Genomic DNA, 21484 nt, shown 5'->3' with positions numbered 1-21484 from the left:
CAATGCGGAGCTCCTCCTATGTCTGTGTGCTGCTGCGTATGAGATAAACTAATGCATAAAACATTCACACCTCCAATTGGAGGAGATGAGATGTCAGCACATGATAAAAATGGATGACATATTAGCCTGCTCTAAAGGACGTTTTAATCTTTCACTGCAATTGATGCTGAAAAACAAAAAGGTAAGGATGCAAGATGCTCTATACAGGATTTGGTCCATGCATTATGTGCATGATGATTAATGCGTTCATGAGAAAGCGGCGGAGAGAAGTGGCATACACGACGCCACTCCGGAAGCAATACATACATAATACGTGTGCGGCAATTCCAAGAATGAGTCTAATAGTGTTTTGTAAAAGCAGCCGTCAAGCCTGAAGCTAAACAGAAGCAGAAAATCGACCTTTCTGGAAGGAGAAAACAGTGGATATACAATGATATCTCCACACAGTGAAGTGTCTCCATCTCTCCGTATCACCTGCCTCCATGTGTACCAAACCAACATGCGTGAATGCCCACCCCGTACACACTGGCTTCCTAATTCCAACATTATCTGGGCTCGCTGTGGGCAGCTTACTAGTCGTCCTTTGATGATAAGGAAGTGCGGAACAGTTTTCTAATTTATCGCCGCCTCCAGGCCTTTTTTCCTTTTGTGCTATCAGTCACATAAGCCACGGAGAGAAAAACATACACGTTCTAATCCAACGTCGTTTCATCAACACGGCATCTTTTTCAGAAAGCTTGGGGTTAAAGGGAAAAAAAAAGGGGAGAAGAATGAAAAAGTGCCATTGTTATTTAATACGCATTATGGAAGATTTAGGGGATGAGACATGGATCTAATTTTAGAGCCTCACGATGAACTGCAGAACTTGTATCTTGGGGATAGTGAGGATCTTTTGAATCGCTGGTCTATGAAGATTAAACTGGACAAAAAAGTCGTAGAGCTGGGAACGCTGATGTAATTCAGACTATAAATAGATGCTGTAAAGTTTCCAGCTCGAACATGTTCACACTGGATTTTTGGAAGGAATTTTAAAAGAAGAAGAAGGGAAACATGGTTTCTGTGCTACTTTTAATGCATTTTCATGTGTGGATCTTGTATTCATGTTTGACATCAATATCTTAATACTTTACTTCTGATGCGTTACGTGCTGTCTGGAAAATCCTCCATCTTTTAGTCGTTGGCTTGTTACACCAACATACAACTGTAAATTCAATAAAACATTTCAAAGAAATCAATCAAACTGCCTTCAGCAAACTGTATCACTCCCCTAAATATCAGATTAGGAGTCTTTATGTTGATTTTATACAATTTATGTATGTATTTCGACTTCTACCACCCCCCCTCTCCTCCTCTTTCTCTTCATCCTCGCCTGGTGAGCAGGAGTGGAGACAGGTGTGCAGTAAGTCATGCTACCAGCACATCGTCATCATCACCGTCATGCTCTCTATAAATACCTACCCCAGCTTTAAAGGGATAGTAGCATTTTTTTAAAGTGGGGTTGTATGATCAACAAATAACCCCTATAAGTACTTTAATTGCAGTAGAAGACTCTCTGCACTCCTCCCGTTAGCAACGCCAGCCCATAGCCCTGCCCAGAGACTTACAACATACAGTGTTGTGAATGGACCCAAAGAAACGGCCTATTTTCACGGCCTAAAAGAGGTTTTACCTGAAAAAAAAATACACAGTTCCATTGTTCGCTATAATATAATTTTTTCCAGCCCTTCAAAGTGCAGGAAAAACACAGTTTTTATTTGGACCTAACCAACTCATGTATCCCTCCGCCCAGGGTTAGCGCCCGCCGATCAGCAGTTGGTTAGGTCCAAATAAAAACTGCGTTTTTCCTGCACTTTGAGGTGCTGAAAAAATTATATTATAGCGAACAATGGAACTGTGTTTTTTTTTTCAGGTAAAACCTCTTTTAGGCCACGAAAATAGGCCGTTTCTTTGGGTCCATTCACAACACTGTATGTTGTAAATCTCTGGGCAGGGCTATGGGCTGGCGTTGCTAACGGGAGGAGTGTAGAGAGTCTTCTACTGCAATTAAAGTACTTAGGGGCTATTTGTAGATCATACAACCCCACTTTTAAAAAATGCTACTATCCCTTTAAGATCCCATCTCACAGTTACAGTATTTATCTTCATGGTTCTGCTGCTCTTCTTTCTACAGTGTCCCGCAGTTTGACTCCCAGCACCGCCTCTCCCTCCTGTCTTCCCTGAAACCCTGGACTTCCTCTGCCTGCCTGCCAACCCCCCCGCCGCCTCCCACAAAGACCCCATCCTGCTCCATTCATCCTCCAGCACCAAACCCCAACCCTGACCCCCTTCTGCCATTAGTCCCTGCCTCAGCCTGTGTCCCCCTCTCCCGGCCATCAGTCTGCTCTGTTTTTCCCCGGCATCACCACCAAGCTGGTAATAAATTCTCTTTGGTTCAGACTCGCCTTCTCTGTCTCTGAATTCTGCATTTGGGATCCATTTGGCCTGAACAGTATCTGAATAAACCATTTCAACATGCAAACATACACAAAACAGAAAGAAACTGCAAGAATAAAACTTCAATTTTTACTGTACCATTGCTTCTATAAACTCAGGTTAATATATTTTGACTTAGACCGTCTTTGCTTTGGAAGGATCCTAATGAGTGAGATGATCTGGAAGAATCTGAATGGCAGCCATGACAGGAGCTGGTTGAATGTCAAGGAAAGGAGCGTTGGTGCTTTAGAATAGGACACACTGGACCTTTATTAAAAAAGGAGATAGCACCCGGCCACAGTGTCTTTGCAACTGCACTATTCAGACTGATGTTCCATTGTAGTGTCTCAGCAGTAGGAATAACAGAGCAGCTCTTTATATTGTGTTGCACCACATCCAACAAGGACTGTTCCATAACTGATTTTCAGGGAGGATCGTCTAGAAGTCCAAGCATGTTGACTATAAGTTAACATTATCATCACCATTATAATAATAATTTTTAAAAAATATACAAGAATGACATGTGAAATTTTCCATCAATATCAAGAGAAAGTGGTTAGGAAAGGAGAACGTTTTCAAAATCATTCTTAATCTCAAAGTAACCTAGAAAACAATTTCCCCCCAGGGTCTACTTAGGACTATTATCAGCTTTAATGTTAACATGCATGAGAACACTGCAAAGTGCTCATAATTTTTAAGATTCGACCGTTGTTTCTATGGCAACTGGTCAAACTGGCGAAAATAATGATCAAAACCTCCAGAAATAGCTGCTTCTAAATTAACCTTCTAGTGAAATTGTGTTGTGTTGTGTTGTGAGGTTTGTTCTGGAAGTAATTGAATTATTTTTGGACATTTTAAAAGTTAGAGGGATTCTTAATGTAGCAAAATAATTGTGTCTTCATGAGCTGACAGTGAACACTGTGTGTCAAGGTGGAGACACCTGGTGATCCATGATGCCTCCACTTTCTTTTTTTGTCAAATCAAGTGAATTATTCCTCATACACAGCCCAAGTGGCAGGAACTGCCCACACTAACCCACCCCGTTGTTTGGACAAGCTAACCTTATTTTGCTGTCCAATCTATCTCGGCCAGAGTCGATACAAGCAGTGATTTTTCATGGTCCTGGCAGGGGCAAATTAGTCTCCCGAACATATAGCAGCACTGTTTAGACAGAGGGAGAGAATTCATTGACTCTATCCAAAAAGAGATGGGAGATGGGGCTTCTTTTTTTTCCCTCCTTTTTTTTATTTTTATTTTTTACCAACTGCAACTGGGTCCTCATGACAGACCTGACCAAGCTGTTCGCGCTGATAACACTGGCCTAGACAGACAACAATGAACAAACAGTGTAGCCAATTACACAGGCTATGGATAGAAACTAACGTTTAGGAAAACACAGCTGACCACAGCTCCACAGAGATGCCCCCAATCTCACTTTAATTACATTTAGGACGTTCATAATGCATCAACAGTTAATCAGAGGAACCAAAATGAGATCCAGATGGATCCTGGGTGACAGGAATATACAGCTAAATGGTTGCTGCTCGCCATTATATTTGTGTTTGCGGTTTAGTGTTTTGCTCTACATTGCAGTGTGACTTGTTCTGAGCTGCTGGAGTGAATTAAATAGCTTTTTATAGTGGCGCCATGTTTAAGTAGCACAGCTGAATCACGCCACCACCTTTTCTCTGAGAGTGCCACGGTTTGGAGATTTGCATTAAGCCTTCAGTCTTTTTTTTTTTGTTTTTTTGAAAAGGACAGAATGCCATTAGCGTAATTAGGCTGTAGGAAAAAAAAAAGAATAAAACACAGGCCAAAGTGAACACAAGACAAGTGAAAAGCAACTTATTGTACGTACGTTTGAGCCCGGAGGAGGAGGATGATGTGGGAGGTCTGGAGGATGAAGAGGAGGAAGAGGAGGATGTTTTGATGGGGAAGGAGGTCTTCCCGCGGCGGGAGGAGGGAGCGATCACCCTGGAGCGTTTGAGGGGGATCACAGCTCTTGGTGGGGGGGCCACTCTGCCATGGTAGTCAAAAAGCCTCAAGAAAAGAAAACTAGAATATTACACTTCACCTCGTATGCACTTCTTTCTTCTTTGTCTTCTATAAGTCACTGTATTCAATAAAAGGCCGTATAGCATTCAGATAACGTTGATCTGTGAGAACTAAAAAAAAAAAAAGATTCTCTCTGTTTATTTCACCATGACCTCTCTCTAAAGCCTATTATCTGTTCCCAGTATCGTATTTCAGGATAGATTTTCAATGGATTTCTCTTGGGCTCTTGTTCTCAAACAGCATACATAAAACAAAAAGGTATAGACATTACATTTCAACTCGACCAATATCCTTCTTTCTGTACCACTATCCACACTACTAGATGCATAAAAATAATCCTCACATCCGTTTTAGAAGTGGAGAGGATAAAAAGAAGAGGGCGCCACCATGTCAAACGAAGGTGTCAAGCTTCAGACGTCTTGTCACGGCTCTCAACGAGGTTTGACATTTGGGAAATGTCTGCGTAGATAATCACTCTGATCACCGGCAGATAAACGGCAGAGTCAACAAGTGTCCGTTGCATCAGCGTTTTCAAGAAGCGTGCTTTAGCGCGTTCCGCTTGTTTTGACAAGTTGACCATTTGAAGGTGCCTCTGTGGGAAGGTATAACCAAATCTTATCTGACAGGGGACGCTTTAATGAGGAAGACTCAGGCAAAATCTTGAAAGCAAAAAAAATCTGCTGACCGCTGTGTGAACCGCTTTATCCAAATAGGCATTGTCCAATCATTGGTTAGAAACCATAAGCAGACATGACAGGGCTGTCAAGCTTTGGATTTCTCTAGCTTACATTGCTCTAGTTTAAAGTGTGAAATTTGTTTGCAGGTTTAATTTTTAGCATTAGTTAGCATGTCTAGCTAGCTAGCTAACCATCATTTGACTTAGGGATAGGTCACGTTTTTTAATCTAAAAAAAGCTATGTTCATAACTTACACAGCCATTGTGTATTCTTTCCTCACAAAGTCTTTGTTTTCTTTGTTTTATAGGATTTAGCTAAGCCCACAAACCATAAAATATGACATTTGGCTTGTTGGCTAAATTACAGGCTCGTGTTGAGGGTCTGAAAACCTGTTTCCTAACGCTGGGACTCATTGTTTAAATAGATAGATACTTAATTAATCATTAGGGAAATTCAGTTGCCCTGAAACCCATTATTAATAAACCTGGCATTGCATGCATCCTCAACAGTCCTGAATGAGTTCAGACAAACACAGTCCCAGGCTTTTAGAGCTAGTCCAGTCTCCTTGTGTTCAGGTCAGAGGACACTGGCCACTTCTGACTGATAAAACATGTCAAGGAGCCGGCTCTCCCTTTCCAATTGATGAATGAAGGATAATAATAAGGTAATAAGACAATGTTGTCTCTTTACTTTTGTCCTCTACATGGACAGGATTTCGGCCTGGGACATGCAGCTTTAATACAAGTTTGTCTCTTAGCACACTACCATGCATGTGGTTGTCAAGTTCACAGTGAAGGCTATTAAAAAAAGATTTTTGCCTGGAACAACAACAACAAAAAATCAGCAGATAACATTCAGAAGCCAGCCTGAGTGTTTTCATCTAACACAGATTAAGCTTAATTAGCTGGCTGTCAAGTTTACAGTAAACACCACTTTAAAGGATTTCTGCCTTTAAAGCTGCCCTGTGGAGTTTTGCATATTTGCACCATCTGCCGTGTTTTTTCTGAGTACTGCAACTACTGTCGGCGTGCGCCATTCAATGACGTCAGCAATACGAGTGACGCTCCTGCATTGGAACCCCCCCCCCCCCCCATCTATGTAACGGTACCTGACCAGGTAACTGGCAGGTAGGGAGAAAGAAGATGGATTCGTCAGATGAGGTAACTGATGACAATGTTTCTTTGTTTTTTTTCCCATTTACATTACATGCATGTGTATTTTGACACTAGTTGATAAGCTGTTAGTGGATGTCCACAGACTAAAACCTTGCAGCCTCAGTCTCGTCCATCGCTCTTCCAAATGCTAACGTTAGCTTTTTGCTGACCGTGTCATTTCCAACTGCGCATGCGCTCTTTTAGCCTCGTAAACCAGCCTCTCGCGGAAATGCATTTCATTTCATTTCTGAGGGAGAGTCTGGCCTCATTCCCCCTGTAAGCGTTTGGAGTGGGTGGGAGCTGGGCGGGAGTAGTAGCGTTGACAGACAACCCCATTCAGCCAATCAGCAAGCTGGTGTAGTGACGGGGCTTTGCACCAGTCGGTCCCTGATTGGCCAACGTGCTGTGTCAATCACAGCGGCGACGCTGATTGGCTCGGCGGTTTCAGGCCAAACGCTTAGAGCGGAAATGAGGCCAGACTCTCCGTCAAAATGAAATAAAATGCATTTCCGCGAGAGGCTGCTTACGAGGCTAGCGCTCTTTAAACTCTACGTCGAATGCGTCATTTTGTGGGCGACAGCGCGGTAATGTCACTGTTGTGAGACTGTTGTGTGGTGGAGATGCATTCAGTGATCATCCTAATAACTCGTTTGGCAGTGGCTGTAATGTAGCCTTACAGACATTGGTTCATGTAAAAAGTCCACAGGACAGCTTTAAAAATGAGCAGAAAACATTCAAAGGTCAGCCAGACCACTTGTCAGTTTAATTAGATAGCTAGCTAGCTGGACTTGAAAAATACCCCACTGACTTTGTTGATAAATCTGCCACTATTATCATTGTACAGTGCATTATTTAACACCTGGGGATACAGGGCCTGGTAGGAACAGTAATAAAGGAGTAAAGGGTTTAGCTGAGGATCATTCATTCCCTTGTTAAATCCCAAATTTGATAACTATGTGAATGATACATACCTGCTGTAGAAATCATCCCTGTAGTACTCGTAATCAAATTCATAACCACTAGGAGAGAGACAAACAGAGAGACAGGAGGGGGGAGGGGTGGCACAGATGGACAGGGAGAAACAGATAAGGTCGTATTAAGAGGGGCCATTTTGGATCTGTCAAAAGTAAGCAGATCAATTCAAGCCGTTGTGACTGGGACGGACATGTTGTAGTTTACGCCCAAAGCTCAGTACATGCAGGTTGAACAGGAAGCCTGGGTTTTTACTGCCATGCAAAGAGCACAGATCGACAAAAGAAAAAAAAACAACTAAAGTTTCAGAGAAGAAACACTGTCGGAGAATGAAAGGAGGGGAAAAAACTTTTCTTAGACCCTGGAGAGGAAAATCAATGTTAAGTATACGCTCAGGATGGCAAGTAATTTAGGATTCAGAGAGAGAAATAAAATGAAGAGACGAGGAGAAAAGAAGGAGCTGTTTTGAAATGTTGCTATTCTCCCAGGAATTTTAATTAGGATTAATGTATTACTATTTCAATTTAGAGAAGTGTAGTGTTGGTATTCGCCTCTCCTGTTCCATAATTACCATATTACATCCTGGCTGTTTTCAGCCGCAGCTATAAAATGCAAATGAAGGTTTAGAATAACACAATACACAAACTAATAAATTAGTAAAATGAGACGTGCAGTGCAACAAAACCAACAATTCAGAAAGGAGCAAATTGGTGGTAATATAAACTTTGCCAATGGACAAACTATCAGAGTACACAGAAAAGTGTCCCAGTGAATAAAAAAAAAAAACATGTCTGGCCCACTGTCACATTAGACTTCAGTAAACAAGCTCTGCTTTGATCTGTCTGTGACCAGGAGATGTGTACGGGCCAGAAAATCAGGGTCATGCTTAATGATGCTTATAACAACAGCAACTCCTTTGAGCTTTTGCAGGGCTGTGCGGAACAAACTCCAGTCAAGGCTGAGAAATGTGAGCGAGCTTTAAAAACTCAATTAGAAATTCAAGGTTCAAAAGGAGGGGTTGGGGTGGGGACATAATAGGAATCCTGGTATTCTAAATATTACTCCACATTTACATCAGCGAGAGCAGCAGGATGTGAGAGATAGTGAATATTTATGACAAGAGCAGCACCTTTTGCATGTGAAGCATGTTGAAGTGAGCTGCGAGGAGGAAACCACCTTACCTGTAGACGGCGGAGAGCGGCCGCTTGGAGCCAGCTTTGGGCCTGTATGGCTTGGGTTCGCCCGCCATGTTTATGTCTGCAACAACAGCAAGACACACACACACACACACACGGATAAATCACTTGTCACTCACTCATGCGCCACAGTGAGCAGCGATTACATAAATCATGCATAAATAAAAACTTATTAGCAAGACCTCGTTTTAACCCCTCCTCCCCTCTCATAAATCCTCATGTCAAGCATTCCTATTGATGGAGGCAGAGAGACGCCATACTAATTAGAGCTGTATAAGCAACTGAATGCCTAATGCAGTAGCTACTTGGCTGGATTTATTGTGTTATAAAGTATATTTTTGTTTTATGTATGCTGTATAAAGTATTTTACTTTCTAAAATCTTTTTAAAACAAATCTGAATTTATATATCCAATCCAGTCCAATATTTGAATTTTCCACAAGATAATAAAGATTTTCATTAAAATTGTTCTTTAAATTGTCTAAATAAACACAAAAACAAAAGTACAACACTTTACAATAAGGGTCCCTTAATTAACGTTAGTTAGTACATTATTAAGCATTAATTTATACACTAATGTGTTTATTAATGCTGAGTAATGCCTACATAATGATAACTAATTATTATTCAACTTTTATTATTACTTAATAATTTATTAACTAACTTTGAGTAGTAAACATTAATTAACTGCTTACTAATAGGCTACATTAATTAATGTGTTTCCTAATCCTAAATAATACACAATCTGTAAACAGTTAATTAATGCTTAATAATGTACTAACTAACGTTAATTAAGGGACCCTTATTGTAAAGTGTTAACCACTTTTATTTGCTTCTGTACAATAAAATAGTCTTGTAATGACTTCATACTTCATGAGAACACAATGGAATGTGGGTAGTCATGAAGTATAAATAAATATGTGGCAACTAATTGTGGTTGCCTAGTTTCCAACAGGAGATTAAAGGAAACCGTTTATATATTGATTCATGAATAGTCTGAACTTCTACTGAACCTCTATTTGAAGGCTATGTTGGAGGATTTCATTTGATGTGTATCAGAACCAATGTTTCGCCCATTATTCAAACTCCAAGAACTGTGTCATTGAAAGCAAAACAAGGTCTTCTCCATCAGTGATGGCTCATGGTGGCAGTGAGGCTGCTGCATGCAGCCCAATGCAGCCTCAACACCAGCAAAAAGCTCACATTCGGTGTGATTTCCACAGTAACAGTTAACTTGAAAGATTTTATTGCAACATAAAAATATGTAACACACAAAGCTACGGTTCTGTGGGACACATTAACTAATGTTGAGGTGCAGTGCAACAGCCTTTTATCTGAGGCTGGAGACCTTGTTATTGTGCACTGGAAAGATTACAAAATACATTTCTTGTTGCAAGGCAATGGAGAATCCTTGAAAACGCAGAAACAATGAAAAGGAAGAAACCAACAAAAGCTGGATAGAGGAGCTGATTTATAGCCAGATGTTTGCTCTTCATGGAAAAAAAATACATTCAATAAATAAAAGAGAAAAGAACAATATTACCATCAGGGGGACAGTTTTGTGATTGAGCCAGTGATGCAGAATTTTTCAAATCGCTATCTGTGCAACGCCAAGGGTGTTGCAAGGTCCTTGTGTTTTGTACACAGTCTGAGTGGCTCCTGGGAGAGGAGCCAGTGGGTCAGAATAAGCACCCGGTCCAAAATACAACACTAAAATGCTGAGGAGAACTGTCCAGGAATTTTATGGATGCGGACATTTTTGCATAGTTGGACCAAACTTTGAGTCGGACAAGCATCTAATCGCCCGCATAATAAGATATGAGGTGCTGCTTCTCAGAAAAGCCATTTCATAACAAGCAGGATAAAACATTTAAGACAGAGAACATTACGCCAAATCAACAAGGTGCCCTTGAGAGAACCCAAAACCCCCTCAGTGTTGCAAAGTCACTGTGAGTAAGAGCCTGGGCTAAGTGCCTCATAGGTGCACCGATCGCTTTAAAGGCACTCTCTTTGACAAATTGTTTTTTTTGCATGCCGTGGTCCCGGTATAATTTTGCCCCTTTCTGCAACAGACATTTGCTTAAATAATTCATGCCCCCACCCCCTCCAACACCAAACAAGTGGAAGCGCCCCAATCCCTGGGAGTGGAATTGCACTGGGGTAAAAATAAGCTCGCTGGCAAACTCCTTACCTCCTTCTCCCAGTGGCTGCTCTCACGAGAAATAGGATTATACCCCAGTCTGTGTGTATACTACCTACTTAGACATGCTAAAACATAGACTTTTACACAGAGCTGCATGACCAAATGAGTGTGTGTGTGTGTGTGTGTGTATGAGTGTGTGTGTGTGTTTGTACTTGAAGGAGCACGCTGGGATTGACCATGATGCTGACTGATGAGATAATTATGATTTTGCTCATTAGGCTGAAGGTTTACTTAGAGATAGGACGATCAAACCTTTAATTAGCCTGCAGGAACCCAACACATCAACAACAAGACTGTTGCTATGCTTCATGTGCACGACTCTGTTGCTATTCAGTCCAAACCTGAGGAGTTTTGCCTCTGATGGAGAGGCTGTCAGGATAATACACATGTACACATGTGACAGCTGCGTACCTTAGCGTTGTAGATCAGAGTTTTTCTCTGGATGTTTTCACTCATAAGCTCTATAAATGCTGCTTCACCTTGTTTACTTCAGCTTTTTCGCTTTGTATAATAGCACCTGCTGGCAATGATTGCTTCAGCACTAATTCTAAACTATATAAACATGCTTTTCTCAGACAAAAGTGTAAAGGAAAGTCTGAATGTGTTTTCATTTTTGTGTTTGTGGATATTCTGTGTTTGCAGTTTTTGGTACATAGCCTCCTTCAAAAACAAAATTCCACAAGCAGGGTTCAAGTGTGCTGTGTGTGTGTGCACCATCCTCAATTTAGTCTGTGTGAAAGAGCTGGTGCTTAACTACTCTTAAGGTTCATATCTGATGCAGAACATTTTGTATCCGTGCAGCAGTGAGGACTCACGCAGCGCGGTCGGGGGACGAAAGGATTGTGTGTGCTTTGCTTTGGCGAGGTTTTTGTGAGTAACTCTTCTGTTTCCCGTTGGTTTGCTTTGCACTCATCGGCTGCTCCGCTTGCTCAATATGCAGCTGGAGCTCTCCGTGGTGCTGAACAAGTTACAAAAGGTTCTTGAGGTCTGTTGCACCGCTCTGTCTGGGCAGCGAATAAAACACAAAAAAGGGCTCGACCTTGCAGCTGCATGAACGTACACTTGATGCCATTTTGAATTTTGCAGGCCTGAAATTATTTATGGATATGTTTGAGCTTTTGAGCACCCTCTTTTTTCCTTTCTCGCAGATATTCAGGGATTGTCTATCAGGCCTGTCTATAGATAGTGAAACAAACACAACCTGGTTAGGAATAAATATTTAAGGTATTGGCTGAGGAATTGGGAGGAAAATAAATTGTTCTGGAAGTAAATTGCAGTGGAAAGACAGAAGCACGGAGGAATAAGTAATCACTGAAGACAAACCTGTGTTTCCTCTGTCAGAAAAACAAGGATCCGTGACTCCCCGCAGGAACCTGCCCATGTGTTTTATTGGTCTCATTTGTTGCCTTACGTCTCTGTCTCCTTCTCACTGCTCTTGCTCATGCTTCCTGTTCTGCCCTCGGCCTCACCCTATCCCTCAACGTCTCTTTCTCTATCTCCAGCCCCCTCCCCTTCCCTCGCACAAGACGCTATCTAACCCCACCTCGCCCATCCATCACTCTCCCTCACATCCCGTATTTCTTCCTGTGTCTCTGTGCGTGCCGAGGAAGCTCATTATGAGACATTTCACTGCGGAGCGTCACCTGTGGGGCCTTTTTCTATTTGACACCTGTGCCGCCCATGAAAGCTTTGCGAGTCTTATTCCTCCCCTCCTTTCATTAGTAAGGGATGAATAACAGCACAGCACGGCAATGGCAGCCGAGGCTTTGAATAAATCACGGCTGTAAACTGAGCCATATGGCAACATATTGCTGGGGAATCACTGGGATGAGAGAGTACTCCTGTGAAAATCAACAGGACCACAGCAAACATAAGGAGGGGGAGCAGGAAGACCCTCGGATTCCTTCAAGGAATATGAATGAACTTCTGCAGCAGGCACAAAACCGGCTAAAGTCACAACAAATCAGACTCTAATCTTTCTGCTTCTCTGTTTGGTCCTGAAAGGGGAAGATCTACCTTCTCTCTTCCCCTCTCAGACAGAGGAAAGAAAACCAGCTAATAGCCCGAGGCTTCAGAGGAATGCTATCAGGCACGGGGTAGCAGGGGTCACCGCAAGGTCAGGAAGACGAAGAGAAGGATAGATTGTGTCTCGGTGAGCCAAAAAACCTCTTTGTATTAGTGTGGGCAGGGTTGTTGAACGACGGACAGGAGAGCAGATTCCTTAAAAAGCATTTCTCCTGTGTGAGCCGGCTTTCTCATCAGCCATAACACCGAATAATGGCAATCCAGTCCCTCGGCTTTCAGCGGCTAATTCTGCATCAGGCTATTGTCTAAACACATACCACACTAACATCCATCAATGCTGCCAGTGATGACGGAGGTAAACAAACATCCAAACTGCATTATTCACTAAAAAAAAAGAAAAAAAAGAAAAGAAACAGGCTCGGTAGCATTTACATCTAGAGCAGAAATCAAAACCCACAAGTGACTCATGCCCTCATTTTGAATTACCCCAGCTGTATGGCTGCAAACGCACCAAAAGCAGTAATTTGCATGTCAAACTACCTTCCTTCCATGTCAGATTTCCTCAGTAACAGAAAACATAGCAACCAAACCACAGTCCGTTTTTTTTTTCTTTCTCTCCCCCGTTGGTCTGTGCTGCTGCAAATGACCTGTTTGGACGCCCGCTGTGGCGCAGCACACAATCTATAATTGACAAAACAATTGTTGTGAGTCAGTTATCACCTTTAATATGTCTGGGCCCTCACAGAGGGACTGAAAATAAACACGTTGGGATTCTGTCTCTTCCTAGATACATACCAATTACTAGCTGTGGTGGTCGATCTGGTTGATTTTTTTGACAGGATGTGATATGTCTTTGAGAGAGGACACTGAGGATAATGAGTCAGTGCTATATTTTAGGGATAGCAACTAGTTATTTTTAGGATGTGTTGACCTGCTATTAGAGCTGTGTGGTAGCTGAAAAATACTATAGAGATCAAAAAGTGTGCACCATGTTCATTTATGTATGGTGTTAGGTGATATCTGGGTGTTTGTCTTGCCTTCCTGTCCCCAAAATGTGAGAATTGACAAAAAATCTGTAATGTGCAGGCTACAGGTTGAAATCCATGTGGTTTTATGAGCAGTTCCCTCAGTTGTCATCCAGTGATGTAACTAGGATTTGAATTTGCATAACACCACCCCTACCTGGGACCGGTAGAAGGGGTGGGGCGGAGCAAGCAGTGGTTCATTTGCATTTAAAGGGGAACTATGCAAGTCCGCTCGCTTTTCCGCTGTTTTGCTAACCCTCCACTTGGCCATGTGCATTTGTTTACAACGAAGCCAGCGAAAAATCAATAAATGGAGCCGTGGATAACGTTACATTACATAAACGATGTTACGGTGTGTGTGTTTGTGTAGTCTTAACCGTCATAAACTAAAGATTACGGGTTATGGAGTGCGTTTGTGTCGCGGTGTGCAGAGACAAGAGCTGGGACACCGGGGCGGGGACCAGGTACTACACTGATGTTGCAAGGTTGGTTTTCAGCCGTGAGACGCCAGGTGGAAGACAGAGAGCCTCCATTCTCACTCGTAACAAGTCACAAGTCATGTAGTTAACGATCACAATTACTCCAGAGCTTTTTAATTAAGGTAAAAATGTAGCATAGCCACGGGAGAAATCCTGCTTAGTTCCTCTTTAAAGGGACAGGCACTGAAAGCAGCCGTTCTGAACAGGGCTGTTTAGAGAGGATGAAAAGAGCTGTGATGTTTGATCCTTGGGGGATTTTGACCAAAGAATGTCACAGACATGTCTTTAAGACACCTGGGAACTATTTTAATTTGTGGAAAGGGGGCATAATATGTCTCCTTTAATGGACATTAAGAGCAGAAAAGAGACAATGCTAGTGTCAATTAGTTAGTTTCATTATCAAATTACTGTTGCAAGCAGAGGTTGATGGGAAGAAAATTCAAATTTGATCCAATGATGCTGCCAGACTGAAAGTCAGGGTATCGCCAAAGTGTTTTTCCTGAGGGGGATGTGAATATGTGTGTTGCAAATTTCATGGAAAATAGTTGTTGATACAGTACTGTATGTCTGACTGACTTTAGGGAGAAAGTGAAGCAAGCACCAGGGAAAGTCTTTGCAAAATGTTGTACTTTCACTGGCTGGGTAAAGACTTGTTTTTCATTTGGATCATTAGGAGTTTGTCTTAACCTAATCCATATCCTTATTGATCCACTGCTTCTTTAAAAAATAAATAATAATAAATTCAGGATTTGAAGTAAAGTGATTGGGCTGGTTTCTCTAAGCCATTTTAAGATTCATAGTGAATAGAACCTGAATAAATTAATTTATGGGAAACAATTTGTCAACTTCAAATATGGTCATAGATTGATTTTCATGGTTGACGTTGTCAATTATGGTGATATTCCAGTCTGGACTGAGTAGAGGATCCGACAGACTGAGAGACCCGCCTAGAATGATGCTGCTATTGTGGCTACAAATAATTACACCATACCACAATCAGCAGCTTTTAGCAATTTACTTAAAGGGATAGTTCAACATTTTGGCAAATTGGCCCATTGCCATAATCGCTATAGTCATAGCAGTAGGTTCGTTACCTTTATTTGTCGGTGTAAGCTATTTTTAGAACGGAGGAGCGGAGCGGCAGGCTGCTCAGAGCTATGCTACGGAGGCTAATGGAATTTCTTGGTTTCCCTCATCAAACTCATCAAATACAAAATCCCAAAACTCCAAAACGCTTTCGTGGACAAGTTGTGACCTGCACAATCACCATGCTGAGATAATAATGGAACATTACGAAACGGAGCCGTTTTCGAGGTAAATACAGGGTAAATACAGAGTCTGCTTGCTGAAAAACTGTCCCTGAACGCAACGCGCATCAGCGGTTTTGCATGAATTTACCTCTAAAACAGCTCTGTCTCGTAACGTTCTATTATTATCTCATAGCGTGGTGAATGTGCAGCTCACAACTTGTCCACGACAGCCTTTTGGAGTTGTTAGGTTGTGTATTTGATGAGTTTGATGAGGAAAACCAAGAAATTCCCTTAGCCTCCGTAGCATAGCCCTGAGCAGCTCGCCGCTCCGCTCCTCCATTCTAAAAATAGCTTACACCGACAATTAAAGGTAACGAACCTACTGCTATGACTATAGCGATTATGGCAATGGGCCAATTTGCCAAAATGTTGAACTATCCCTTTAAAGATTCTGGGACAATACTGGAAGCAACAGTAGGGATGTTTCCACTGAAGCAACTTCAGGGTAATTTTACGGGGTGTTGGTGCGTGTCTCCATAGCAGGAACCGCCCCCTGAAGAACCATCTCCCGGAGCTTTTATGGGGGCTAAATGAGTCCCTAGGTACTCAGAGCAGCTTGAAAAACTTTACCAGGAACTTCTTTAGTGCAAACATGGCTTGAAGCCCTGTGTTTGTGTCCCAGCTGTTGCATCAAAGCTTAATTCACCACAGCTCTGACTCACTTCTTCTGTAAGATACCACTGAGTCAGGTTCATGGATATTTAAGTATTTAGAGCCATCAAGTATGCCAAACAAAAAATGAAAAAACAAAAAACAAACATAATTTCTCTATGCAAAGCTGATATAGCCAATTTATATTATTACAGTATCCAATCCATACGTTTCTATAATGATGATCTTGAAATTCAACTTAAAACATAGTGATCCAGTCATGCCAAAGGGATCAAACCTATATTTAATTTATAAGACAGTCTTCTTAGCCTAGAACATTCTGTCACAATCAAAGCACAAAAAGCTCTTTCTCCTCCTGATTCCATAAAAAGCCTTTCGAGTCGTATCACAGACGAGCAGCACGGCGACCAGGTGATTGCAATAAACTCCCTTTCAGACATACCAGCGAGGACCTTCAAGGAATGAGAAATGTGCTCTTTTCTTTTCCCAAAAAAAACAGAGGAAAGCTCCCTACAGACCAGAGCTGATGGCTCTACAACACATTTGTCATGTTTTTTTTTTCCCTTTTGCGTGTTCTTTCATTTCAGTCGCCTCTCCTTGTAAACACCAACTGTCTATTTGATGAGATAAACATTAAAAGGCAAAGACGGAGGAGAAAAAGAATGAGCGAGCCGGACGCAGAGGGAGCTGCCGATCATCTCCTCGTGGAATGAGAAACTCCGACTGCCGCCAATCTCCCCAATGTCTTAATTAATTGAACAAAGTAACTAATCATGCAAATTGTTCCTCAGCAGGAGAGACGAGCACCGAGACGAGAAGAGAGCGGAGCAGCTGAATCATGCAGGTGATGGACGTGCGGGAGGGACAGGTAGGGATGCTCAGGGAAATTCATCTCCACTCTGGCTTCATCTTGGTTGCCTTTGACGTGAAACTCCTCGCTGAATTGTGAAACCAGGACATGTCTGCGAGAGAGGCAGAAGGTCTGAGATGAAGGAAGTGCCTCATCTAATACCAAACACCGTACATCATGTCCTGCAGGCGAGGCCCTGGCTGGTGTGGGCCTCATAAAACGCCAGGTATGCCTTTCATCTCTCCACCTCTGATATATTTCCTCAGACTGATAAAGGCCGTATCGCAGGTACAGGGTTGACAACCTAATTGACAGATTTCCACAAAATCTCAGAGTGAATTACAATCAAATATGCTATCACGGCAGGCTCTCACTGTGCCTGGACAGCTTTTCATTTTCACAAAGGCCTCGCTGCACTTTGCTGAATCAGACCTCACATTTCATTCACTTCATTCCCAGACATCAGCCTTGTTCTTGCATTCCTGTACCCGCGGAGCCCTCAATCAAGGTCTCAAGGTACTGCCACGGTCCCCTTCAAGGTGAAATAAGCGTTAACCTCTTCCTCCGTCGATGTTGGAACTCGTGTTAGGAGCTTGTTTATGAAAGCCTCGGCTACGAGAGTCACAACAGGCTATGCAGTGGATGGCTGTTGTCTAATTACACGGAGAAAGAGTGGCGAGGAGACATGGGGGGAGGGCGGTGGAAGGGGCTATCTGCATATCAAAGGTGTTGTTTGAGGAACCTTTGAAGATCAAACATCAAACTGGCCAATTCAAGAGAACCATGAATTGAAGTTCAAGGTGAGGTGAGATGCATCTCTGCATTTTTCTGTTTGAATCCAAATATTTTTGTTGACAAACACTCTTTCCCATCCAAGTTAGCAAAAAAAATAATTGCATTTTAATTAATTGAATGACTTATGGCAGATGATGGTTGCAAACCAATGCTCAGAACTGCTGCTGATGGTGATACTGAACCTGCCTGAGTTTTGCATCATGTTATGAAGTAGCTTCAAATGTCAGGCATTCAGTAGCCAGGGTTTCCGCTACATGTAATTGATCGTGGCGCACCGCCACGGCAAAATAAAAGCCGCCACACCTTCAGAATGATGATTTTTAAAAAATTTTTTTTTTAATGTTAAAACAATGTAAAACAGGTTTTCCACTAGGGGTTGCACAGACTAGTCCCCTGCTCCACAATGACGTTTTGAGCTTGACGTCGACTAGTCGCTGATCATGTAACAGTAGGCTACAAGAGTAGCGGCTTGAAACAACAGCTGAGTGCGCTGAATGAAAAAAATACGAGCGCCGTCAAGCTGGATAGAACGAGCGCGTACCAGACAGGAAGTCGATGATGATTAAGTTTGCTTGTCCGTCTATAAATATTTGTCAGTTGCGTCTGCACACAAGACACATCCATAGGCTACATACAGCGCTAGAGACAGACCTGTGTGTGTGGAAAACCGAGTAGCCTACAGACGGGTCGATGTTTGACCGGCGTGGAGAGAGAGAGCAGGAGAAACTGCCGCTTCCGCGGGCAGTGTGTCCGGGCTGCCGGCAATTAAAAAAAAAAAAAAAAAAACTCCGCTCATATCGACAGCTTTACGCCACGCAGAACAACAACAACAGCAGCAACCAACCAGGAAAAACTAAAACTGTGAGTAAAACTGTGACTGAGCAGGACTGTGATGGTGACGAGGCCTGTGTGTCGTTTTCCTCCCTAATTGTTTAATGAACAGTAGCTACAGTATTTTCTTTTGCACCTGTGTTACAAAAAAAACACACTGATTTACAGCTTGTTGTTTATAAAGCTGCTGTTCTGTAGACTAATTTCTGTGCATGAGCTGTCAGTCAGTGAATACAGATTGTTGCAGAGCATTTCCCTCCTCCTGTGATTTTAGTTATGATGGGAAAAATATGAATGATGTCATCAGCGACTAGTCGACGATCCGGTCTCGCGCACCCCCCCCCCCCCCCGGAAACACTGGTAGCACAACACATACATTAACATCATGGTTATTTATACCCCTTTCCCACTGGTCAAAAACCAGTTTAAACCCGCTAACAACTGGCTTTTGGTGGCAGTGGGAAAGGCGCACCGACCCACGTCAAATGACTCGGCAAGCGGCGTGGGTTGAAATCGCCTTGGCCAATCGGCTCGGCTCTGATCAGCTCGCAGTGGGAACACCAGACCCAGGTGACGCCATCGCGCCAGTCACGTCTATCACGTACCAAAACATAGCTCTGCTCACATTCGAGACTGGGATTTGATCAAAAGATCAAACAACACAGACCAAAAAAAATTGAAAAAAAAAAAAAAAGCGTCAGACTCGCTGTCCTCCACGGTCCTCATTTTGGTCAATGGGAAAGGAGCCAAATGCCAATTGTTAGCGGGTCGACCCGCGTTTAAAAACCCTGCGTCGACCCACTAATTTTAGTGGGAAAGCAGCTTTAGTCTATTAACAATCAGTCAGTCAATTTTCCTGGAAAGATCAACTTTATAATTCTTTGATCTTTTGGAAAATTGAAATGTGAAAAGATTATTCAGGCTTAGTCAGCCAGTTACTGAAATATGATGATTTGATGCTTTCAGTTTGGGCTCAGGCTAACCTTAACCAAACCTTGATCAATAATGAGTATAATCACTGAAGCAGCACTGAATTTCATATATCGAAGATCTGACCAGTACTGTATTATACACTGTTGTGCATATGTTGTTCAAACGGAAAGAATGGACTTTGATAACATGCACCCACACCTAGAAATACATATCACTGTGCTGCATCTGAAGAATGGCATCTTTCAATAAACACAACACAACCAAACAACCAGGTTACTCCTGGGTCAAATATCTCAGTAGCTTGAAGTATCATACTTACAGTAGCTCCTTTAATAGTTATTACCTATAAGCACAGTGCTCCGAGTGACAGTTATAATATAGTGCTTTGTTAATGCTGTGCATCAAGATTTACTCTCAGTAAGGAAGAACATAAATATGTTGAAAATAAAAACTGCAGCCATTCATCTGTGCTGGCATGTACAGAATCCAAACCATCACTACTCTCAAGGTGACTCAAGCTTCAGGTGTCTGGTACGTTTGTGTTGAATAGTGGATTGCTTCCCTACACACGACTGGTTTCACACCTCCACACCTTTATTTCCAATGTTTGCTCTGTGAAATGCTGCACAAAAGAGAAGCAAAATGTGCCAAATGCCAAACACCAATTAGCAGAACCAAGGTGATGTCTTCAAAACAGAACCTTTTGTCCAAATCCAGTGGTTTTTAAATGTGAGAGAAGCAACAAATGTCTGTGAGGCTGGAACCAACAAATATTTGCTAGTTTGGCTTGGTGGATCACAAAATTATTCATGAAATATCAGATTGAAACAGTTTCTTTCAACCCACTAACTGATTAACTGATTTGTCCATTTAACACTAAAGGATTTCATTTTCTTTGTAGTGTATTTGTAGTTTCTGTTGTTGGCCTACAAATAACAATCAATCATTCTTGATTTTTATTCATCTACCAATTATTTTCTTGATCAAAACAAAAAGATTTTTCTTCAAAACATCCAATCTGACATGTTCAAATGATGTGTTTTGTCCAAGCAGCATGTTACAATCATTAATATCACAGTAAACCAGCAAATGTTGCTGTTTTAGAGGCTGAAACTGTTTTCAGAAATCGATGATCAAGGAAGCTGCTGCTCGTCTGTTTTCATTTTGATGTTGACGAGCGCTTCCAAACTCACACCTTCCATCCACGCTTCCACTTTAATACAGACCAGAGTTCACGGAAGAACCATTTTTATTATATATGACTATGACGGCAAACCATCACAAAACTGGAGCATCTCTCTCACTGTGTAAACACTGGAGTGTGACTCCCGGTCTGCCCGGCCTGCCTCAGTGGCTTTCTCCTCAGCTCCATGGACCCAAACTCCGAGGGGGGATCAGCTCATATAATCCCCGGCCCCTTCAGGCACCGGCAGCACAGATAAAGGCATGGCATCGGTTTGAGATCACGTCCCTCTGTGTGACCTGTAAAAACCCAGTGATCTGTCTCGCGCGAGTCAACAATGATACACTTCAAAAAAAAAAAAAAAAAAAGCGGACGATTAGGGCTGCTGGACGGATGAACATGGCGCGGCGAGGGGAGCTTATGGCGGTGGGGAGCCGGGGCATGAAAACAAACAGCAAGCAGTTAGTTGTGAATTTTTTTTTTTTTTTTTTTTTAGCATTTTAAAACAAGAGTCTCCAGTCGTGACAACCGTTGATAATCAGGTTATCACCATCGACTTTCCTCCCTCCCCTGCTAAAAATAGACGTCTTTGTTTTTGGCTCTTAAAAGCAGAAATCTTTGACTTGTTCTGACATCATGCGTCTTTAAAAATTCCCACTTACACATTTATATTTCATTTAAACAGGGAAATAAAGAGAATCACTGATTGGCCG

At 42.2% G+C, this 21484-nt stretch overlaps 1 protein-coding gene across 4 annotated transcripts in view; it reads right to left on the bottom strand.

The window, feature by feature from the left end:
- Nucleotides 1-21484, bottom strand: part of ralylb (RALY RNA binding protein like b) — a 104337-nt gene that overhangs the window by 9280 nt on the left and 73573 nt on the right. For 3 of the 4 annotated variants that reach the window (XM_085763058.1, XM_085763056.1, XM_085763057.1), the window contains exons 3-5: nucleotides 8512-8587; nucleotides 7330-7377; nucleotides 4331-4512 (exon numbers count right to left, since the gene is read on the bottom strand). In XM_085763058.1, the coding sequence (XP_085619184.1) occupies nucleotides 4331-4512; nucleotides 7330-7377; nucleotides 8512-8587 (306 nt within the window). The remainder of the gene's footprint in view (nucleotides 1-4330; nucleotides 4513-7329; nucleotides 7378-8511; nucleotides 8588-21484) is intronic. The other variant, XM_085763059.1, reaches the window with a different exon arrangement.

The sequence above is a fragment of the Trachurus japonicus genome, chromosome 20, assembly GCF_045865225.1.
Source record: "Trachurus japonicus isolate A0001 chromosome 20, Traja_1.0".
Taxonomy (NCBI): Eukaryota; Metazoa; Chordata; class Actinopteri; order Carangiformes; family Carangidae; genus Trachurus; species Trachurus japonicus.
This window is presented reverse-complemented; position numbering and strand designations above follow the sequence as displayed.